Raw genomic sequence first — 18,949 nt, 5'->3', positions numbered from 1 at the left:
AGGAAAGCGGGGAGACAATGACAGGAAGGACGGGGGGGTGGGGATTGCCTTTATTGAGCGTGCGAGGCACTGCGCTAAACAAAAGGCAGAGGTGACAGGAAGGGGCTGCGAAGATGTCAAGGACACAGCGCTGAGGCGTGGGAGGACCGGGCGCAAAAGCCCAGGACTGGGGGCCGGGAAGCATGGCCTGAGGCGAGGAGGGCCCTGAGGGCCTGAGACCTTGGCTGGGAGGGGAGAAGACTGCGTTTGGGAGCCGCCAAGCTGCGGAACCCGGAGTGGGCGGCGGGGCCGGGGCGGGGCCACCAGGGCGGCCGGGCGCTGCACCTGCTTCCGCGGTAGCTGTAGAGACAGTAGTGGCTGCTGGGCGGCGGGTCGAGTCTCCGCTCCTCGGCGGAGCCGCCCTCTTCGCTGCTCTCTAGCTCCTTTTCATCCCCATCCAGCGATTCCTGCAAGGAGGGGAGCATCGCGGCGGCCTCTGAGCGGCCCTGCGTCCCCGCCAAACCGCTCCCCCGGTGCCGTACAGTCCTCTGTGGCCGGGCTCGTCCGGCTCCCGGCCCTCGCGCATCTGCGTTCCGCTGGTTTCCCGGACTCTCAGTCGAGAAAGCTGGAATGCTCCCTGATTTTTCTGTGTTCTTTTTCTCACATCATTCAGGTCTGTACAGAAACGTCACTTCCTCAGAGACAACTTCTTAATCGCCCTATGCAAAACATCTCCCTGGCACCTCCACTGCTGTCGCATCAGTCTCTATCCTATCCCCTTATATTGCTTAGTTCTTCATCCCAGTTATCACCCCGACAAGATGTATTTGTTTACTGTCTCTCCTACTAGGATGGCATCTTGTTCACTGCTATATCCTCTGTCCTATCCCGTGCCCTATGCGGCTCAAAAACTGCCGAGTTAGTTTTAAGATTTTTGTCACGTCAGAAAAAAGAAAAGATTTTTGTAACGCCTAGGCATCTTTTTCTTGCACGTTTTACCTTATCACCGTATTAAAGATAATAAAGTACACCTACATCCCGTAACTTTATATTAAAAAAATGGTAGCTAACATTTATTGAGCATTTTCTGTGTGAGGATTTTTCTAAGTGCTTTATAAATACTTATTCATTTAATTCTCACAACCCCATGAGATAGATATTATTATTATCCCATTTGACAGAAGAGTAAGCCAAGGCTAGAATTACTTGACTTGTCCACTGGAAAATAAGGTTGTAAGTGGCAGTGCTCAGTCATGTCCCACGCTTTGCCACCCTGTGGACTGTTGCCTGCCAGGCTCCTCTGTCCATGGAGTTTTCTAGGCAAGAACACTGCAGTAGTTGTCATTTTCTACTCCAAGGGATCTTCCTGACCCAGGGATGGAACTCACATCTCTTCCATCTCCTATATTGGCAGGCAGAGTATTTACTACTGGGACACTTGGGAAGCCCTAATAAGTGGCAGAGTGGCTTTCAAACCCACTGACTCCAGAACTCAAGACCACAAAATTGAAGATGACTTGACCTAAAATTATTTCTTAAAGCTATTTATTTAGGCAGTTAATCTCAGGGTTTTTTTTGTTTTTACTTCTTTGGATCTTTAATTTCTTACAACAATATTTTGGTTTTTCAGAGTATAAGTTCTGAACTTTTGTTAAATTTGTATTATTTTTGATGCTGTTATAAATGGAATTTTCTTAAATTCATTTTCAGATTGCTGTTGCTTGTGTATAGAAGTACAATTGATTCTTGTATATTGACCTGTTTAAAAATTTTATTTTTTAATTGAAGGATAATTGCCTTACAATATTATATTGTATATTGATTTTGTATTGTGAACTTTGCTGAACTCTTATTAGCTCTAGGTTTTTAAAAAAAGTATTCTTTAGAATTTTCTGTATATAGTGTTTCCATTTCCAGTTAAAGTACCAACAGCTACTTTAAATAGCTGAGTGGTTTAAATAACATTTATTTTGGGGGGTGGCTGTACACCTTGGGGTCCCAATAGTAAAAGTGGTGAGCCCTAACCACTGGACCACCAAGGAATTCCCTAAACAACAGAATTTATCGTCCCACAGTTCTAGAATTTTAAGTCCAAAGTCAAGCTGTCAGCTGGGTTGGTTCCTTTGGAGAGCTGTGGGGAAAGAGTCTGTTCCAAGTTTCTCTCCCTGACTTACAGTGGTTGTTTTCTATATCTCTTCATATTGTTTTCCTTCTATTCCTAACTCTGAGTCTACACAAAAAATTCCCTTTTTGTGGTTAGCAGTCCATGCTTTCACTCCAGGAGGCATGGTGCAGCCAGAAAAAAATGTGGGTGGGGTGGGGGAGTTGAAGTAATTTACACAGTCACAGAGTTAAGTATGGAGCTGAGTTAGAGTTGAGTTTTATAAAACATTTTGGCTCAATAGTGAGAACAGTGGACTGGAGACTGAGAGGCATGTCAGAGAATGTGACAGTAACCTGGATAAAAGATCAAACTGGTCTGAAATAGGATATTAGTTGCAGAAAAGCATTTTATTCATTCTTGCTAAAACAAAAAATAAGATAATTCTATTTATTTATGCCATGTAGGATCTTAAAGGTCCACTAACCACTGGACGACGAGGGAATTCCCTACAACTCCCTTAAGCTCTTTTTTTCAGCTCTCTCGGTTTTCATTTATTAACCGGGTGATAACAATGGTACCTACATCACAGGTTTGTTGAGAAAGGTAAAACTTACACCTTGTCTGGCACACAAATGCTTCATGGATATCCGCTGTTATTTTTTCCTTTTAATAGGAACATGTAATTTACATTACTAGTTATTTCTCTAAGATAAACTGTGCTGTAAGTGCAGGCAGAGAAAGTTTAAGTGGCTTGCCCAAAGTCATGCAAATAGGCGGTAGAAAGCGATACCAAGCACCTGGACTCTAATACAACTATACTCTTATTTGTGTTATTCTCAAACTGTCCTCTTAAAACTCAGGTTGCTACCCAGGGACTTCAGCATAAAACCCAACTTCTCAGACTGCTCGAGAATCTCAAGAAGTCATCTTTGACAGCCTCCTCAGCATCATCTCTTGCCATCAGCCCCTTCACTACCAGCTCCAACCTTACTACCTCTAGCCGTTTTTTTCAGGTGCTCAGGCTCAAAGACTTGCACTTTTTGCACCCTTAGGGAGATACCTTCTCCTCCACCTCGCTTGCTCCCCTTCACCGTTTCGGCAACCTTCTTTGATACCCTGACGACCACCAAGGCTCTATAAACCCCGCAACACCTCGTAGTTCCATCACCTCGGTGACCACGCTGCGAAGTTTACGCACCCATCACCAATGTGTGAGTTACAAGACTAAGACTGCGACTTCTTTGATTCAATAGTAGAAAAACGTCCACGCGTACTGCAAAGAGTAATCAGAGCAATGAAACAAAACGAAAAACTGGGCGCTGTCTCAGTTATCCTTTATTTGTAATTTACCCTGAATTACGCTGGGTAATCTTTTCAGCTTTTCCACCCCCTCCTCACCCCTCCAATTCGCGAGCGTTTCGGCGTACTAGGTCACCATACCCTTTACAAAGAAAAATAAGCTCTGAGGAACTCGCTCGCACACGAAAGCCGAGACGGCAAGCACGGACAAGATGGCTAGCAGCCCGACGCGGCCGCGAGTCTCCACCCACTTAGGACGGAGGCCTGCGTCACGTGACCACCCTGCTAGGCACCTCCTCCGGCCGCAGAGCCTGACGGGAGACAGAGCGGCGAGCGAAGGCGTCGGCCATTTTGTGGATGTTTCCTGTGGGACGCGGTGGTGGCGGTTGGGTCGGAAGAGTGAGCTGTTCTTCGCGTCGTTTTTTTCCTGTTTGTTTTCTCGTCTTTTTGTCGGTAGAGCGCAGTTATGGGTCGCAAGAAGAAGAAGCAGTTGAAGCCATGGTGCTGGTATCCTTTGTCGGTTTGAAGTCGAGGCCAAGCGGGGGCGCCGGTTAGTGGTGACTGGCTAGGAGAGGCCTGGCTTCGGCCTATGGCGGAGAGTGGGATCTAGGCCTCGAGGTCGGTGGTTTGGTGGTTGGACTTGGATTTGGGAAGACTTGTCAGAAAGTAGGGGCCCTGGGGCGAGAGGCTTTGGCAGTTGTGGGTCGTGGGACTTCGTGACTCAGGAGGTTCTTGCTTTGGTGCGAGCGTTGACCCCCTGAGGCGCCTTGGACCCCATCACCAAGGACAGAATCCCCGGAGGACTCTCCTGCCACACTCCGTTGTTTTGGTGACGATTCAACAAAGGGACTTTTCTTCGAGTATAATAACGCTGATCGACTCTGGAGGATTAGGAGAGAGCTTCCGGAGTCTGTCACCCACTTTATTTTTTTGGTAGAATCTGGTTTCGTAAAGGCTTCTGTTAGTCAACCATGATTTCGACCCCCCCCACTTCCCCCCTTTTTATTGCGGGGGGTAGGGTGGGGAGAGCTAGCTTCCGCGTCTCGCCCTCTGGCGCCTTAATCTTCGAGAAGTAACAGGGTGGGGTTACTTATCTTTCTACCTAGCTTTCTAGGAGTGAAAAAATCCGTTTTAGGAATAAAACGTGGCGTTCCCCCCCCCCCCCCGGAAACGTTAATAAACTACATTCCAGTTGTTTTTATTTATTGTATTGTACCTAAAAAGCTTTGCTATAGAACTGAATTTATTTTGGTAATAGTTAAAAAATGGTTAAAGTGCTTTTAGGAAAGTCTGATTAGTGAGTTAATTCTCGGTAACGTAACTCTTCTGTGAGTTTAAATGAAACCTGTGGCAACATAAATTCGGAATTGCAGGCAACTTTATGGGTTTTTATAGGAAATGGTCAGTTTTACTCGCAGTGAACTTATTTTCAGATTGCAAATTAGTGTGAAATTCTAAATGTAAATTCTTAATCTGATTATTTTTATGTTCTACTTAATCCTTGAAGTTGTCGATATAAACTTTCTTTTTATAATAAACATTGATCCCTTGGAATTAACAACCTGCGTTTGTAAATGTTGAGAGATTGAACAGAAGTTAATTTCGCATAAATCTGGTAAACGTTGAAATTTGACGAAGCTGTATTGCCTACGGAGATGTGTGGTGAAGAGAGATTGTGGGCTTCCAGGACATTGAAAATTCCAAAATCAGTGGCAGGTTTATTTCTAGTTATATAATAGCAAAAGCAGAGTTTGTACAAAGTACTCTTGGTTTTAGCTGTTTCCCGTTTTTAATGTTAAGTAGTGAATAGTGTTCTCTTTAATTGCACATTTATTTTCTATAAGTAATGTTATTGTGCTGTATTTTTGTACCTTAACAATAGTGACCAGGTATTGTAATAGAGATTTTGATGATGAGAAGATCCTTATACAGCACCAAAAAGCAAAGCATTTTAAATGCCATATATGTCATAAGAAATTGTATACAGGACCTGGCTTAGCTATTCATTGCATGCAGGTAAGGAGTTTTTCTCTCTTAATTTTACTCTCATAGTTAGGAAACAACATGGAGGAAAAACCTTGAATTTCTTTTTGAAACCCAAGGATGTTTTTTTTGTGTGTTGTTGTTGTTCATTGTAAAAGATTGGATAAGATGACCAGTTAATTTTTTTTTAAAAAAAGGTTGTTTAGCCATGGAGAATATAAACAATTGATTTTCTATGTTTAAAGAATTTTTGTTAGTATTTACGTTTAAGTTATTGATATCTTCATCTTAGGTTAGATATGTGACAGGCTGAAATCACAAAATATTTCCTCAATACTTGGGCAAGAAAACAAAGATCAGTGATTTAAGTTTTGTAGGCAATCTGACCAGTTCTACTCCTGTAAGAATTAGTACATAATTAACTGCCATTACTCTGCCATTGAAGGATTTTACAATCTGTTGCCTGCCTGGGGCTAGGTTTAGTTCTACCATTTATTCCATGGAAGGGTAGCATTGTGTTTCATTTAAAACTTAGGTTTCTTTTCATTTCTAAGTAGGGGGAGCTTTGTAATTTATACTTCTTTTTTTTATTATTATTTTTTAATTTTAAAATCTTTAGTTCTTACATGCGTTCCCAAACATGAACCCCCCTCCCACTTCCCTCCCCATAACATCTCTCTGGGTCATCCCCATGCACCAGCCCCAAAGCATGCTGTATCCTGCGTCAGACATAGACTGGTGATTCGATTTTTACATGATAGTATACTCGTTAGAATGCCATTCTCCCAAATCATCCCACCCTCTCCCTCTCCCTGAGTCCAAAAGTCCGTTATACACATCTGTGTCTTTTTTGCTGTCTTGCATACAGGGTCGTCATTGCCATCTTTCTAAATTCCATATATATGTGTTAGTATACTTATTTATACTTCTGAAGATCTAATAAGTTTTATTTTTGAAGATCTGTTTTATTTAGCATTTCTTCTACTTTACCAGTCCAGAATTGCCTGAATTTTTGCGTAATTGGACCCTAGAGAGGCATGAGATGAAGGAATCCCCGTTGGAAATTACTGTTGGTAGGAGGCAGGGAGGTAAATTAAAACAAGATTATTGCTTCCCCAAGCTTAAAAATAAGTTTTTGTAGATCTTTCTCACTTCTATCAAGCCAATCAGTAATTTAAAATCTGTTCAGAAATACAAGTGCCTGCTACATCCACAGTTTTCCATTGTGGCAGTCACTGGTTTTTCGTTGCTAAATCCTGTCTGACTCTCTTTGACTCCATGAACTGTAGCCTGCCAGGTTCCTCTGTCCTTGTAATTTCTCAGGCAAAAATACCGGAGTAGGGTGCCACCTTGAACTGAGGTGTTCTTCATTGTAGGCAGATTCTTCACCGCTGAGCCATGAGGGAAACCCAGTCACTAGTTACCTGTCAGTATTTAAAAAGAAATTTTAAAATGAAAAGTTAAAATTCCTCAGTCGCATTATAGCCGCATTTCCATTGCTTAGTCACATGTAACTGGTGGATGACTTGTATAGTACAGATGTAGGACTTTACCATTCATGTAAGACAGCATTGTACAATGTTTGAAGCACCATATATATAGCAGTGAATAAAATAGTCATTTTTGTGATGTTTAGATTAACATTGTGGAGGAAAACAACCTATAAATGTTTACTTAGTCTTATGCTGATACCTGATACAGAACTAAAACTAGGTAGAGGGGAATAGTGGAGGGCCATAAAGATAGTGAAGGCCTGAATGACAAGCTGACATCTGAACAGAGATCAAAGAGGGTAAGAGAGAGATTCCAGGAAACAGCAAAGGACAAACTGTTCCATGAAGAGTATTATCCTATACTGAGGGAAGAGCAGCAATGTGCTTTATATAGGAGGTCTTGTCGGCTGCTGTGTTTCTTTAAGTCTGAATGGAAGGGGGGTTTTAATTGAAGTGTAACATGCTTTGGTGTACTTTGGGTCATTTTGGCTGTAAGGGTGAGAATAGACTGTAGAGTGCAGTAAGTCCGCTTTAGGAGTATTCGAGGCAAGAGATGATGGTGACAGAAGAATTTGTTGATGGGTTAGATGTGGAACGTGAGAAAGTGAGGGGTGGAGAATGATCTGAAGGTTTTTGGCTTGAGCAGTGTGAAAAATGAGTTGAATTCAGTGGTAGTTAATTGCCCCTTGGTATTTTGGTATGACTGTGGGTTCAGCCAACCACAGTTGGGAGTCGGTTGATTGAACCCACAATCAACTGAGTGCAGAAATCCACAGATAGTAGAGGGTGACTGTACTGTGCCATTTTATACAAGGGACTTGAGCATCCTTGGTATGAGGCGGGTAGTCCCGGAACCAGTTCCTCCTCGATACCGAGGGATGACCATTGATGTGTAGAAAGCTGCCGGAAGAATAGGCTTACAGGGGAGAATACTATATCATCTTATGTTAATTTTGAGTATTTTAGTATTGAGATGGTCTTATTGAATATCCAGATGGAGATGGCATATAAACAGTTGAATCTATGGGTCTACACTTTAGAGAAGTTGGAGCTGGAGATAGAAGTTTGGGAGGATACGGTATAAGGATGGCTATTTTAAGCCATGATACTAGATGTCCTTAGGGAGTATAGATAGAAAAGAGGTGCAAGGACTCCACTTTGGGTGTCTCCCAGCATTTAGAGGTCAGATGATTAAAATAAACCAATCAAGATTGAAAACATAGGAAAACCAAGAGACTAGTGCACTGGAAGCCAAATGAAGTGTTTCAAGGAGACAGTTAAGTCAAAGCTAGTGGTAGGTCAAGAAGGCACAGGACGAAGATTGGTTTGATCAAAGTAGAGGTCATTGATTACTTGCCAGGAGTGCTTTCCTAGGATGATGAAGATGAAAGGCTGATTGGAGTGCTGGCAAGAGAAAATGAGAGGGAAAGGCGAGGCACTATTTCAGGGAGTTGTACTATAAGAGAAGAGCAAAGAAATATAATGAAAGCTGGAAGGAGATTAGTTGATAAACTATTGGTAATGTCTTTAATTGAAATTTTCTATTTATATATTATAGCAACCTGTGACATAAGCATGGCCGTTAAATCAGACACATGCTCCAGTTTTTATAGATAAAAGACGTTTTTCCCCCTCATCACTTAGAAGTGTAATGAAAGCTAGTTACTGTGTCTGTGGATGTAGCTATATTTCTTTAAAGAACAGAGATGACTTCATGTTCATCATCAAGAAAAGTAACATTCTGAAAAACCTGGGGGAAATGATTACATCATTTATTGAGTAGTTTTATTCATGGATCTTTTAATCATAATAAGATAATTTCTAAATTTGATTTGTATTTCCGTTTTTTAAATCTTTGAGATACTCCTCTAAGAAGAAAATACAGTTTTCTTTACCTTTCTTTTGTTCTATGAAAGAGTCTTAAAGGAAAAATGTGTTTTTGGACAACTGTATCAAAGTCATTACCCTTACCCTATAAAAGTGGTTCTCAAACTTGAACATGCAAAGGAATCACCTTGAAGACTTACTTAGATTCATGGTTGCACTCAAGAGTTCCTAATTCAGAAGGACTCAGGTGTGCCCTGAGAATTTTGCATTTCTGATAAGCTTCCAGTTGAAGCCAGTGATCTAGACAAACTACGTTGATATCCTTTAACCGAAGTTAAAACATTTTGCTGAAGGAACCAAGACTGACCAGGATTTTACCATATTGGGAGAAGTTACTCACTGAGGGTTAGAAATGTTTGATCTAGCAAAGACCATACAGTGAAAAAAGGTCCTGAATTCTCAAATGTTATACAGTAACACATCTTAAGAACTTCTTTTTGTGATCAAATACCTTCAGAGATAGTGACAGGTTCTCTGCTGTGGCAGTGTTACGCTCCTTATGTGACTCATTAGCTGTGGGTAATGCTAATTGTAAATGTCACTTTTGTGGTTTGTACATCATTGGAAATTTCACTTTATTCTGACAGTTAATATAATAAGGCTTTGTAAACATTACTTAATTCAGACTTCAAACTTCCCTGATTTGAGTAGTACTATTACTTTATTGCTAATAATTCAAACAAGATTATAAGCTACACATTGCCAAGTGCTTTTTATATACAGCTTTTTTTTTTTAATCTTAAAAATAACCTGAGAAGTTAGGTACTAAATTAGTTGAAGTAAACTGAGGCTTAGGTCAAACGATTTGCCCAAACTCTTGAAAGCTGGGGGGTTGAATTCAGTCTCACTATAGAACCAGTTGTTCTTAACCTTTATACTAAATGGTCTATGAGTAATTTAAAATTCTTTTTTAAAAAATACTTTCATGAGGCACTTTTGTCTACCTAATGGAAGGCCTGTGTTTTGTTTGTATGGATTTGTTTTTTGATTTAGGTGCATAAAGAGACAATAGATGCAGTACCAAATGCAATACCTGGGAGAACAGACATAGAGTTGGAAATATATGGTATGGAAGGTATTCCAGAAAAAGATATGGATGAGAGAAGACGACTTCTTGAACAAAAAACACAAGGTAAATACTAAGATACATGCTTAATAAACAAATTTCTTAATAAAGCTTCTCTAGAGTATTATTACTATTTTCAAGTATAAATTTAATGGTCGGTATTAGATCTATTTGGGCTTCTCTGGTGGTTCAGACAGTAAAGAATCTGCCTGTGATGCAGGAGACCTGGGTTTGATCCCTGGATTGGGAAGATCCCCTGGAGGAGGGCATGGCAATTCACTCCAGTATTCTTACGTGGAGAATCCCCATGGTCAGAGGAGCCTAGCAGGCTACAGTTCACGGGGTCGCAAAGAGTCAGACACACTGAGCAACTAAGCATAGCACAGCACATTAGATCTATTCAGAATTCCACAGTTTTGAGGGTTGTGTTTTTTTTTTTTTTTTTGTCTTAAGTTTGAAATTAATAGATTCTATTTTGTATACATGGTATTGTTTAGATAATTTTATACATTATTTTTTTGCTCATAACTGAATTCCAGGTAGATTTAGCAAGTGTTAAGGCCTTTAAAAATGAAGGTACCTTGTTTAGATTTATGAAATCACTAGTTGTAAATTTTTAGTACTGTATTTGACTTGGTATTTGCAGCCCTCTCCTATCCAAATGATAGAATCTTCTTAGTAACCTAAGAAATGTTTTATTTTGAAAAGTATTATAGGGAGGTCAGACTGCTTTGTCATAATTTACCTTTTGGAGTGAAATAGGAAGCTTGTTTTGTAAAGTATAGCTGATTTAGGAAAATGATTTTTGCCTGCCATAGAATAGGGAGAAGATGTTAACCTTGCTTAATACAGATTGAAAAACCATTCGAAGAGTAAAGAACAGTGTTGGCTGATCTTTTTTTTTTTTTTCCAAAAAAAATCTCAAGAGCTGCTGCTGCTAAGTAGCTTCAGTCGTGTCCGACTCTATGCGACCCCAGGGACAGCAGCCCACCAGACTCCCCAGTCCCTGGGATTCTCCAGGCAAGAACACTGGAGTGGGTTGCCATTTCCTTCTCCAATGCATGAAAGTGAAAAGTGAAAGTGAGGTCTCTCAGTGGTGTCCGACTCCTAGCGACCCCATGGACTGCAGCCCACCAGGCTCCTCCATCCATGGGGATTTTCCAGGCAAGAGTACTGGAGTGGGTTGCCATTGCCTTCTCCTCTCAAGAGCTAGTTGCGTTGAAATAAAGTTTTTAAATGTTGAATGTCTTACACTTGCTTTGTTTTTCTTTTTTTTTATCTATGGGAAAAATTAATTGAACCTTTTTTAGCAGAGAGTCAAAAAAAGAAGCAGCAAGATGATTCTGATGAGTATGACGATGATGACTCTGCAGCTTCGACTTCATTTCAACCGCAGCCTGTTCAGCCTCAGCAAGGTTATATCCCCCCAATGGCACAACCAGGACTACCACCGGTTCCAGGAGCACCAGGAATGCCTCCAGGTAGCACCTAAGGCCTCTTACAACTTAACATTCTCAAGTCTTCATTGATACAGATTAGAAGTATTAATTTTTCCCTCTTAACTTTTTGTATGTTTTCTTTTTGGTGAAAATTCTTATTTATAGGCATACCTCCATTAATGCCAGGTGTTCCTCCTCTGATGCCAGGAATGCCACCAGTTATGCCAGGAATGCCACCTGGGTAAGAAAACTCCTTTAATTGACTTGTGATCTTTCTCAGCTTGGGTGTTTTCATCAATTAAATGTTACTTTGTGGGGTTTTTTTGTGTTTTTTGCTTCTAAAAGGTATGGGCTCTATTAATTATTAAACTTATCTAATAAAGAAATCTACTAATAAATTTAAGGAATATAAATTTGCCTTTGGAGAGAATAGATTTTTGGGTTTTAGGATAAATGTAGGCAGCCATCTGCTTCAATTGCATCTGATGTAATTAAAGTAGTTGGTTGTAGATTTGAGTTTTTGAGATTCAGAACTGTCCATGACACTTTGTAGTTGTGACAGAAGCAAACTCTGTAAATGATTTGTCAAATCTTCAAGAACTAAAATGAATATGAGGTGCCCGTGCTCATCACTTTTACTTAAAAATATTGTTGGATGTGAAAGGTATACAATACACTTTCCCACTGTATTTTGAAAATCACAGTTAGATTTTGATTTTGTCATACATTTTCACAGATTGCATCATCAGAGAAAATACACCCAGTCATTTTGCGGTGAAAACATGTAAGCATCTCATTCATAATGTAATTCAGGAGGTATAAGCATAATGTCATTTTTTTGTGTGTTTAATGGTATCTATTCAGTTGACTTCAAAACTTTTCTAACCTTCCTCACTAAAAACTTCTAAAATTTGCAAACTGACACAGATCTCTTAAAGGAGGGAACTAAAAAACATCTGAGGAAATAGTAATAGACCCACATAAATCATTTTCTAATTGTGCAGCTGTTTTCCCCAAACTGCTAAAAGTTATGAGACTTAGTAGAAGGGGTTGATATTTAAGAAAGAGTATATTCTTATGTGAAATTACATCCTCTATTATGGAAAGTAATTGAATTTTCTTTAACAAAACCTATATAAAGAAGTTATTCTCTTTAAGAATCCTAATCAAAAATTCACAAAACTTATAATTTTTTAAGTGAATTGGACACTGATATTTGAAGGTGAGCTCTTCTAAGGAAAGGAAAATAAATATGGGTTGTGCTTTTAAGTTCTGGTTTAGTGTTAGGAACTTTCTACATAAAAAGTAGAGACTGTGTGTTTAGTTTTGCTTATCTTTCATTTTGATGGTAGTTTATGTGTGCGCATCCCCAGAAAAAGAAATCTTCACTCCATAGAATACACTTACTATTTTTTCTTTTTGAAAAAAATCTGACAGTTGTAAAATAGAGGGTTCTTTTTAAGGGGGGAGGTTTTTGGTTTTGTTTTTGTTTTTTAATTTGTATTCTGTGGATATATCCCAAGTGAGACAAAAAGTGATTTTGTTTTCCAGTTACACATTTTAGATAAGGCCTCTTGTTTTTAAGAAGAGTAAAATATTTGTTCTCAATAACTTTAAATGTATTAAAATATTCTTTTAACAGACACTGATTTTTTTCACCCCTATTCTTCTGGTAAACCAGAGAGTTTGCTGGGTTTTAGGGGATTTATTTTGATAGGATTGTTTTAGTGTGTTGTACGTTCTTTCACTTTGATAGGTTTCAATATTAGAGGTCAAATTCAAGTCTTTATTGTTGTTTCAGGCTTTTAGCTAGAATATTTTCTAATGTTTTATGCTGTTAATTAACTTTAGTTGTCTTTTGAAATTTGCTTTCTAATAGAATGATGCCAATGGGTGGAATGATGCCACCTGGACCGGGAATACCACCTCTGATGCCTGGTATGCCACCAGGTATGAAATGTTAGACACTTTCCTTTTTAATATGACATATAAAAATATGACATGTTTTATTCTTAAGTATTTCGAATAACAGATTTATGAGCGTTGGTACAATGTGATTTTTAATTTTCCATAGGTTAGTAACTTCTTTTAAAATTACTGTGAGAAATGTGTTGTTGTGTTTTTTTTAATAGATAGTAAAAGTAGTCTTCAAAGCAACCAGAATGAGTCACTGATCTTGTGACTTAAGAGTGGTTATATATATATAAGGACTATTTTAGACAAGTAATGGAGACCCTTAGCACGTAACAGAAAAATCCAACCCTAAGTGGTAGATTTGGCAACTACGGTGATAACAAGAACCCATACTTTCTTAAATTTGCCGCTTTGCCAACCTTAGCTTTTGTTCCTCAGACATGTTACTCAGTAATTCCAAGATAACTCAGGCAAGAAAAGATGCTTTTATTTCTTTTACTTTATGGCAAAGTTAACTTTCTAGCCTCTTAGATATCATTTGCCAGAAAAAGGTCTAATGGACCCCCTAGGTACAAGGAAGCTTGCAAATTAATTAAAATATCTTGACTTTTTAGTCTATAATGTGAGGGGATGGGATTTGGTTAGCCCAGGAAATAAGTGTGCCACAGAAGTTTTCATGAGACTCTCTCAGTCTGTTGCCTAGTTTTTTAATCCTAGCACGTTTGATTGGCAATCCATTACAGATTCACATGTACTCAAGTGGTAGTATAAAAGGAACAGGAAAAATAAAGCAGCAACATTTGAATCATAGCTAGTGCAACCATTAATTTTGAGGCAACAACTTCACATACATTATGATCTGAGATAACTTTAGACATTTAAAGGAATAAAGAAAAATAACCTGTGTTCATTTGCTAATGGGAAGTCAGTTTTAAATTACTTTGAGGCACTTGAAAGAACGGCTAGTGGTGCATTTAGGAAAATGTATGTATTAAAGTATTGAAAGGAGTAACTTCGTTTCTGGAATAATTTTTATGAGTATATGACCTATTAATAGTTTTGATTGCAGTTTGCATTAGCGTTCTGGAAACACCTATTAGATGATTGAAATAATTCAATATGTTTGAAAATTTTATTGCATTAGTAATATCAGTAGGCCTAATTGTTGCTCTGCCTGTATACAGGTTTTCTCGTGGTATCTTAAACATCTAAAAATTTTAAAGAGGAGCAAAGTCATATAGAAAGTTGGAGGCAGAATTGTTCCAAGTGGCAAATGCCTAGGTTCTCTGGGCCTCTTTGAGTTCAGCAGTCAAGAGTTAGTAATTTTACAGTATAGGGTTTTTTGTTTTTGTTTTTTTAATTGGCTACAAATTTTTTTTAATTCTCTGCAGGTATGCCCCCTCCTGTTCCACGTCCTGGAATTCCTCCAATGACTCAAGCACAGGCTGTTTCAGCTCCAGGTATTCTTAACAGACCACCTGCACCAACAGCAACAGTTCCAGCTCCGCAGCCTCCAGTTACTAAGCCTCTTTTCCCCAGTGCGGGACAGGTAAGGTGAAATTCTTGAAAAAGGAGTGTATTAATATTTAAAGGTAAAGTGCAGTTTACTGAAATCCTTCAGTTTGTCATAGGTTTATTTAAGTATTTCCTAATCTTTTTCATATAATTTATTAACTATACTAAGGAGTGGCCTATTTTCTCCCATGTTTGCATACATTGATTTCCTCTACTCTTAAAAGATTAACTGAAACCAGAGAATAGTGTTGTATGTTGTTTTTTCATAGTAGTTAATGCTGGTTACTCTTCACTTTATTAGAAATGAAAATTTAATTTCTGGAAGCTTAAATAAAAATGTTAAGAACTCCTCTTTTACATAATGAGCTCTGGGTAGAATGAAACCAAAGACAAAAAGACCGTAGCAAATTATTTTGGGGCTCTTCCTTTAATCTAGAATTGTTAAACAATGTTGCACGGTTGTAGGAAGGGCATCATTTAATGGATTTTGACCTAGTCACACTGGTATTTCCTTCTCGTCTTTTTTTACCCCTCGCCAGAACTCAGAAGCAAAAGATTATTTTATAATGTAGTATGTATGTAATGATTGTTAACCCAGTTTCATTCTGAATTAGGCAGGTGTGTTTCATTCAGAATTCAAAAGGTCAGGATGTATGTTATGTTCTTTATTGTTCACATTAAAATGATCCATTGGATGTTTTCTTTTTTCAACTTTTTCCTATTTGTAGTTGCTTAATTAACAAGTATTACTTTTTAAGTGCCTTTTAAAGCATGTTAACTTATGTTTTTGAGGTTGGGGGTGATCTTTTTTTTTGAGAGATGTTATTAAACTTTTGGCAAATATTGTTACTGAGAAAATTGAAGTAATGCGTCATAATTCTCAGTTTAAGGTATCAATTTTGAAATACCATAGTGCAGAACACCTTAGGTTTAGGTGGAAGAAAAAACTATGGTTAATTAGATTTATTGATAAAGAATTAAAGTTTTTTTGAAGCTCATACTGTCACTCTGTTTATTGTAAATGCATTAACTGCCTACCTCTATATATAAAACAGTTTTGATTGCATTGTATTTTGCGTTTACAGAAATGCAATCTATACTGGAAAAAAAAGTCTACCACGTGGCTTATTTTCACCCATTTGTTTGGAGACTTTTCATTGTTTCCTTTCTTTTATGCTACAGATGGGGACACCTGTAACAAGCTCAAGTACAGCTTCATCCAATTCAGAAAGTCTGTCTGCATCTTCTAAAGCTCTGTTTCCTAGCACAGCACAAGTACGCAGGAAGTTGCAGTTTAAAATTGTTAAAATGGCTTTATAACTTAACCCTTTGGACCCTACTTTAAAATGAAATCTTACCCCAAAAATATATTATTTAATTTTTTAAAAATAAAATTAATGGCTTATAAATCAATGGTATTTGAAAATTTGAACCACTTACTAATAGAAAAAAATGGACCCCAAACTCTATGGCTCTAAAGGGTTAAAAGCATGTAAGCAGTAAGTGTATTATAGTGGCCAATGGTTAGCTTGATGCATGAGTAAGCTATTCTGTTTTATGCTGTTTAATGCATCACATATAACATAAAGAAATTTAGTACTCTGCATTTGGTTCTAAAAATTGGCCTAATATACATGTTCAGATGCATAGTGTTAATAGAAAGTAACAAATTTATTACTGGTAACTATATACTTGAAAGCTCTACTGAACCCTTTTGTCCATCATAATCATACAGACATTGTTAATTGAGCGGACATTGTATTACTGTATACATAAAGAATACTTTTGAAGGTCATATCTTTAATGTGTCACCATTGATAATTGTTTATGGTAGACTTAGTAACTGAAATTTATGCCAACATTTTTTTGTTTTCTATAATTTTACTTTTTTTTACTTTTTGTTTGGTAGATCAATTTAAAAAAATAATTTAGAGTAATGAAAATTGAACATATGCTATTTCATGATACATTACAGTATTTTATCAATTAGGAATAATATAAAGCTTTGTAAATTAAGTAATTTTTGGTGAGGAGACATGCTATCTGAGAAATTACATAAGCAGTCTTGTTTCCCTGCTGTGTTTTGGATGTGTTTTGATTCAGCATCTTTTAATATTATATGTTATCTTAAATTTTGTGGATTGATCATGATGCTAACTTAGTTTTCATTTAAAATTTTGTCCCTTATTGAATGTTAGTGTATTGTTTTTTAAATTGGTAGTAGATAAATTCAGTTTTGAGGTTTTATTGATGAAAGATTGTTTTACAGGCTCAGGCAGCTGTCCAGGGACCTGTTGGTACAGATTTCAAGCCCTTAAATAGTACCCCTGCAACAACTACAGAACCACCAAAGCCTACATTCCCTGCATATACACAGTCTACAGCTTCAACCACTAGTACAACAAATAGCACTGCAGCTAAACCAGCAGCTTCCATAACAAGTAAGCCTGCTACACTTACCACAACCAGTGCAACCAGTAAGTTGATCCATCCAGATGAGGATATATCACTGGTAAGTCGTTCACAATTTTTTACTAGCAGAGTTTGATTGAGTACTATTGTAGCAACTTGTTCATTTGAAAAAGTTTTAATTTGTGTACCGATGGTCTTACAATCTGATTGAATGTCAAGTAATTTTTGCCATTCAAATTTTTATTTTTACCATTCTAACTTCACAAAATGAGGTGAATATTGCATATTTTGATCTTAGATCCATTCCCCCTCCCCTAACACTGTGTCTAAAAGAAGGTAGCGAGTTAGGTTCTTACTCTTAAAAATTAGTTTAGTTGGACATAAACTTGTAAATGAATTGAAGAAGCAGTTAAGTGTGAAATAGAATCTACAGACTGCTTACTGTACATACACCTTCTTGATTACGCTTTCTTGCTGAAGCAATTTATAATTCCTGGTAAGTTGTTCAAACATACATCAAATGTAAAAATAGGTGATGTTTTCTTAAGGCACCAGGGTTTCAAGTCGTTGGATTGATTTGTGTTGTGAAAATAATTGGAATGTAAGAGTATATTTAAAAATGAGTATAATGACTTTAGATTCTTGCCTTCATGCTTAACAACTCAGTGTGTTCATATGTTTCACATCTCACATATTTTTATTTCTAGGAAGAGAGAAGAGCACAGTTACCTAAATATCAACGTAATCTTCCTCGACCAGGACAGGCTCCCATTGGTAATCCACCTGTTGGACCAATTGGAGGTATGATGCCGCCGCAGCCAGGCATCCCACAGCAACAAGGAATGAGACCCCCAATGCCACCTCATGGTATTACTCTTTTTTACGTTTTTTTATTTAGTGCTTTTCTGAGTATAAAACAAATTTATATGCAAAATACATTACATTTAAAAGTACGGTGCACAGACTGAATCTATCTTTTTGTGTTTTAAATGTGTTTTTTAGGTCAGTATGGTGGTCATCATCAAGGCATGCCAGGTTACCTTCCTGGTGCTATGCCACCATATGGGCAGGGACCGCCAATGGTGCCCCCTTACCAAGGTGGGCCTCCTCGACCTCCGATGGGAATGAGACCTCCTGTAATGTCACAAGGTGGCCGTTACTGATCTTACTTCATCCAGTCTAATAGGTTTGGAGATTAAACCTTTTCTCAACTTGTGCTGTTTATATAGCCAAGCTTCCGTCAATAAGGCATCATTGTGACTTTAACAAAAACATTATCTTCCCACATACCAGGAACTATTGGACATTTATTTTACATGGGAAAATTTATTTGGAATAATAAAGCAGGAACTTTTCCTGAAGTTGCAATTTATACTGTATGGCTTCTTTTTCATGTTTCATCTAGGTTTTTAGAAGTGAAGTATAGTAAATTTGGTTCGTTATATTGTGAAGGCGCTGGAATTACATGAACATACCACCTTAATAAAGGCAAGTTCTGTAAGCTTACATTGCTATTTGTAAAGTTATGCCTTCACAGCATTTCAGATGCTGTTGGACTTCATGTCCCCAACCTAGCTTGGTGAGGGCTGTAACTGTCTCCAAGTACCTGTACATTGGAAGTCTGAATGTGTAACAATATTTAATGTATTTAGAGTTCCTCATGTTGCAGGGTTTAAGAAATCTGACCCTCCAAGGTCATGTGACTTTTCTGTACTGTTAAACTTCATTGTAATAAAATGAGAGAAAAATTTATGCCTTTTTATTCATAACCCAGCTGTGGACCACTGCCTGAAAGGTTTGTACAAATGCATGCCAGAGTAGATGTCCACATAATAAAAATTCGTAGTTACCAATGCAA

General features: G+C 38.0%; 2 protein-coding genes across 4 annotated transcripts in view; one reads left to right on the top strand and one right to left on the bottom strand.

Moving 5' to 3' along the window:
• The window catches only part of C11H17orf75 (chromosome 11 C17orf75 homolog), a 12,353-nt gene extending 10,558 nt beyond the window's left edge, over positions 1-1,795 (bottom strand). Inside the window, exon 1 of the mRNA XM_069602876.1 lies at positions 325-1,795. Coding sequence (XP_069458977.1) covers positions 325-464 — 140 coding nt within the window. The 5' untranslated portion in view covers positions 465-1,795. The remainder of the gene's footprint in view (positions 1-324) is intronic.
• ZNF207 (zinc finger protein 207) overlaps positions 1-18,949 on the top strand; it is a 19,510-nt gene extending 561 nt beyond the window's left edge. The window contains exons 2-13 of one of the 3 annotated variants that reach the window (XM_069602872.1): positions 2,944-3,889; positions 5,272-5,398; positions 9,739-9,877; positions 11,125-11,292; positions 11,416-11,491; positions 11,987-12,034; positions 13,130-13,200; positions 14,556-14,713; positions 15,862-15,954; positions 16,949-17,191; positions 17,799-17,958; positions 18,094-18,949. In XM_069602872.1, the coding sequence (XP_069458973.1) occupies positions 3,849-3,889; positions 5,272-5,398; positions 9,739-9,877; positions 11,125-11,292; positions 11,416-11,491; positions 11,987-12,034; positions 13,130-13,200; positions 14,556-14,713; positions 15,862-15,954; positions 16,949-17,191; positions 17,799-17,958; positions 18,094-18,254 (1,485 nt within the window). In that variant the 5' untranslated portion in view covers positions 2,944-3,848 and the 3' untranslated portion in view covers positions 18,255-18,949. Of the gene's footprint in view, positions 1-337; positions 653-2,943; positions 3,890-5,271; positions 5,399-9,738; positions 9,878-11,121; positions 11,293-11,415; positions 11,492-11,986; positions 12,035-13,129; positions 13,201-14,555; positions 14,714-15,861; positions 15,955-16,948; positions 17,192-17,798; positions 17,959-18,093 lie in introns of those variants that run through there. The other 2 variants (XM_069602874.1, XM_069602873.1) reach the window with 2 other exon arrangements.

This window comes from Ovis canadensis, chromosome 11, assembly GCF_042477335.2.
Source record: "Ovis canadensis isolate MfBH-ARS-UI-01 breed Bighorn chromosome 11, ARS-UI_OviCan_v2, whole genome shotgun sequence".
NCBI classification, from domain to species: domain Eukaryota; kingdom Metazoa; phylum Chordata; class Mammalia; order Artiodactyla; family Bovidae; genus Ovis; species Ovis canadensis.
Note: the sequence above shows the minus strand (reverse complement) of the source record. Positions and strands in the feature narration are given on the sequence as shown.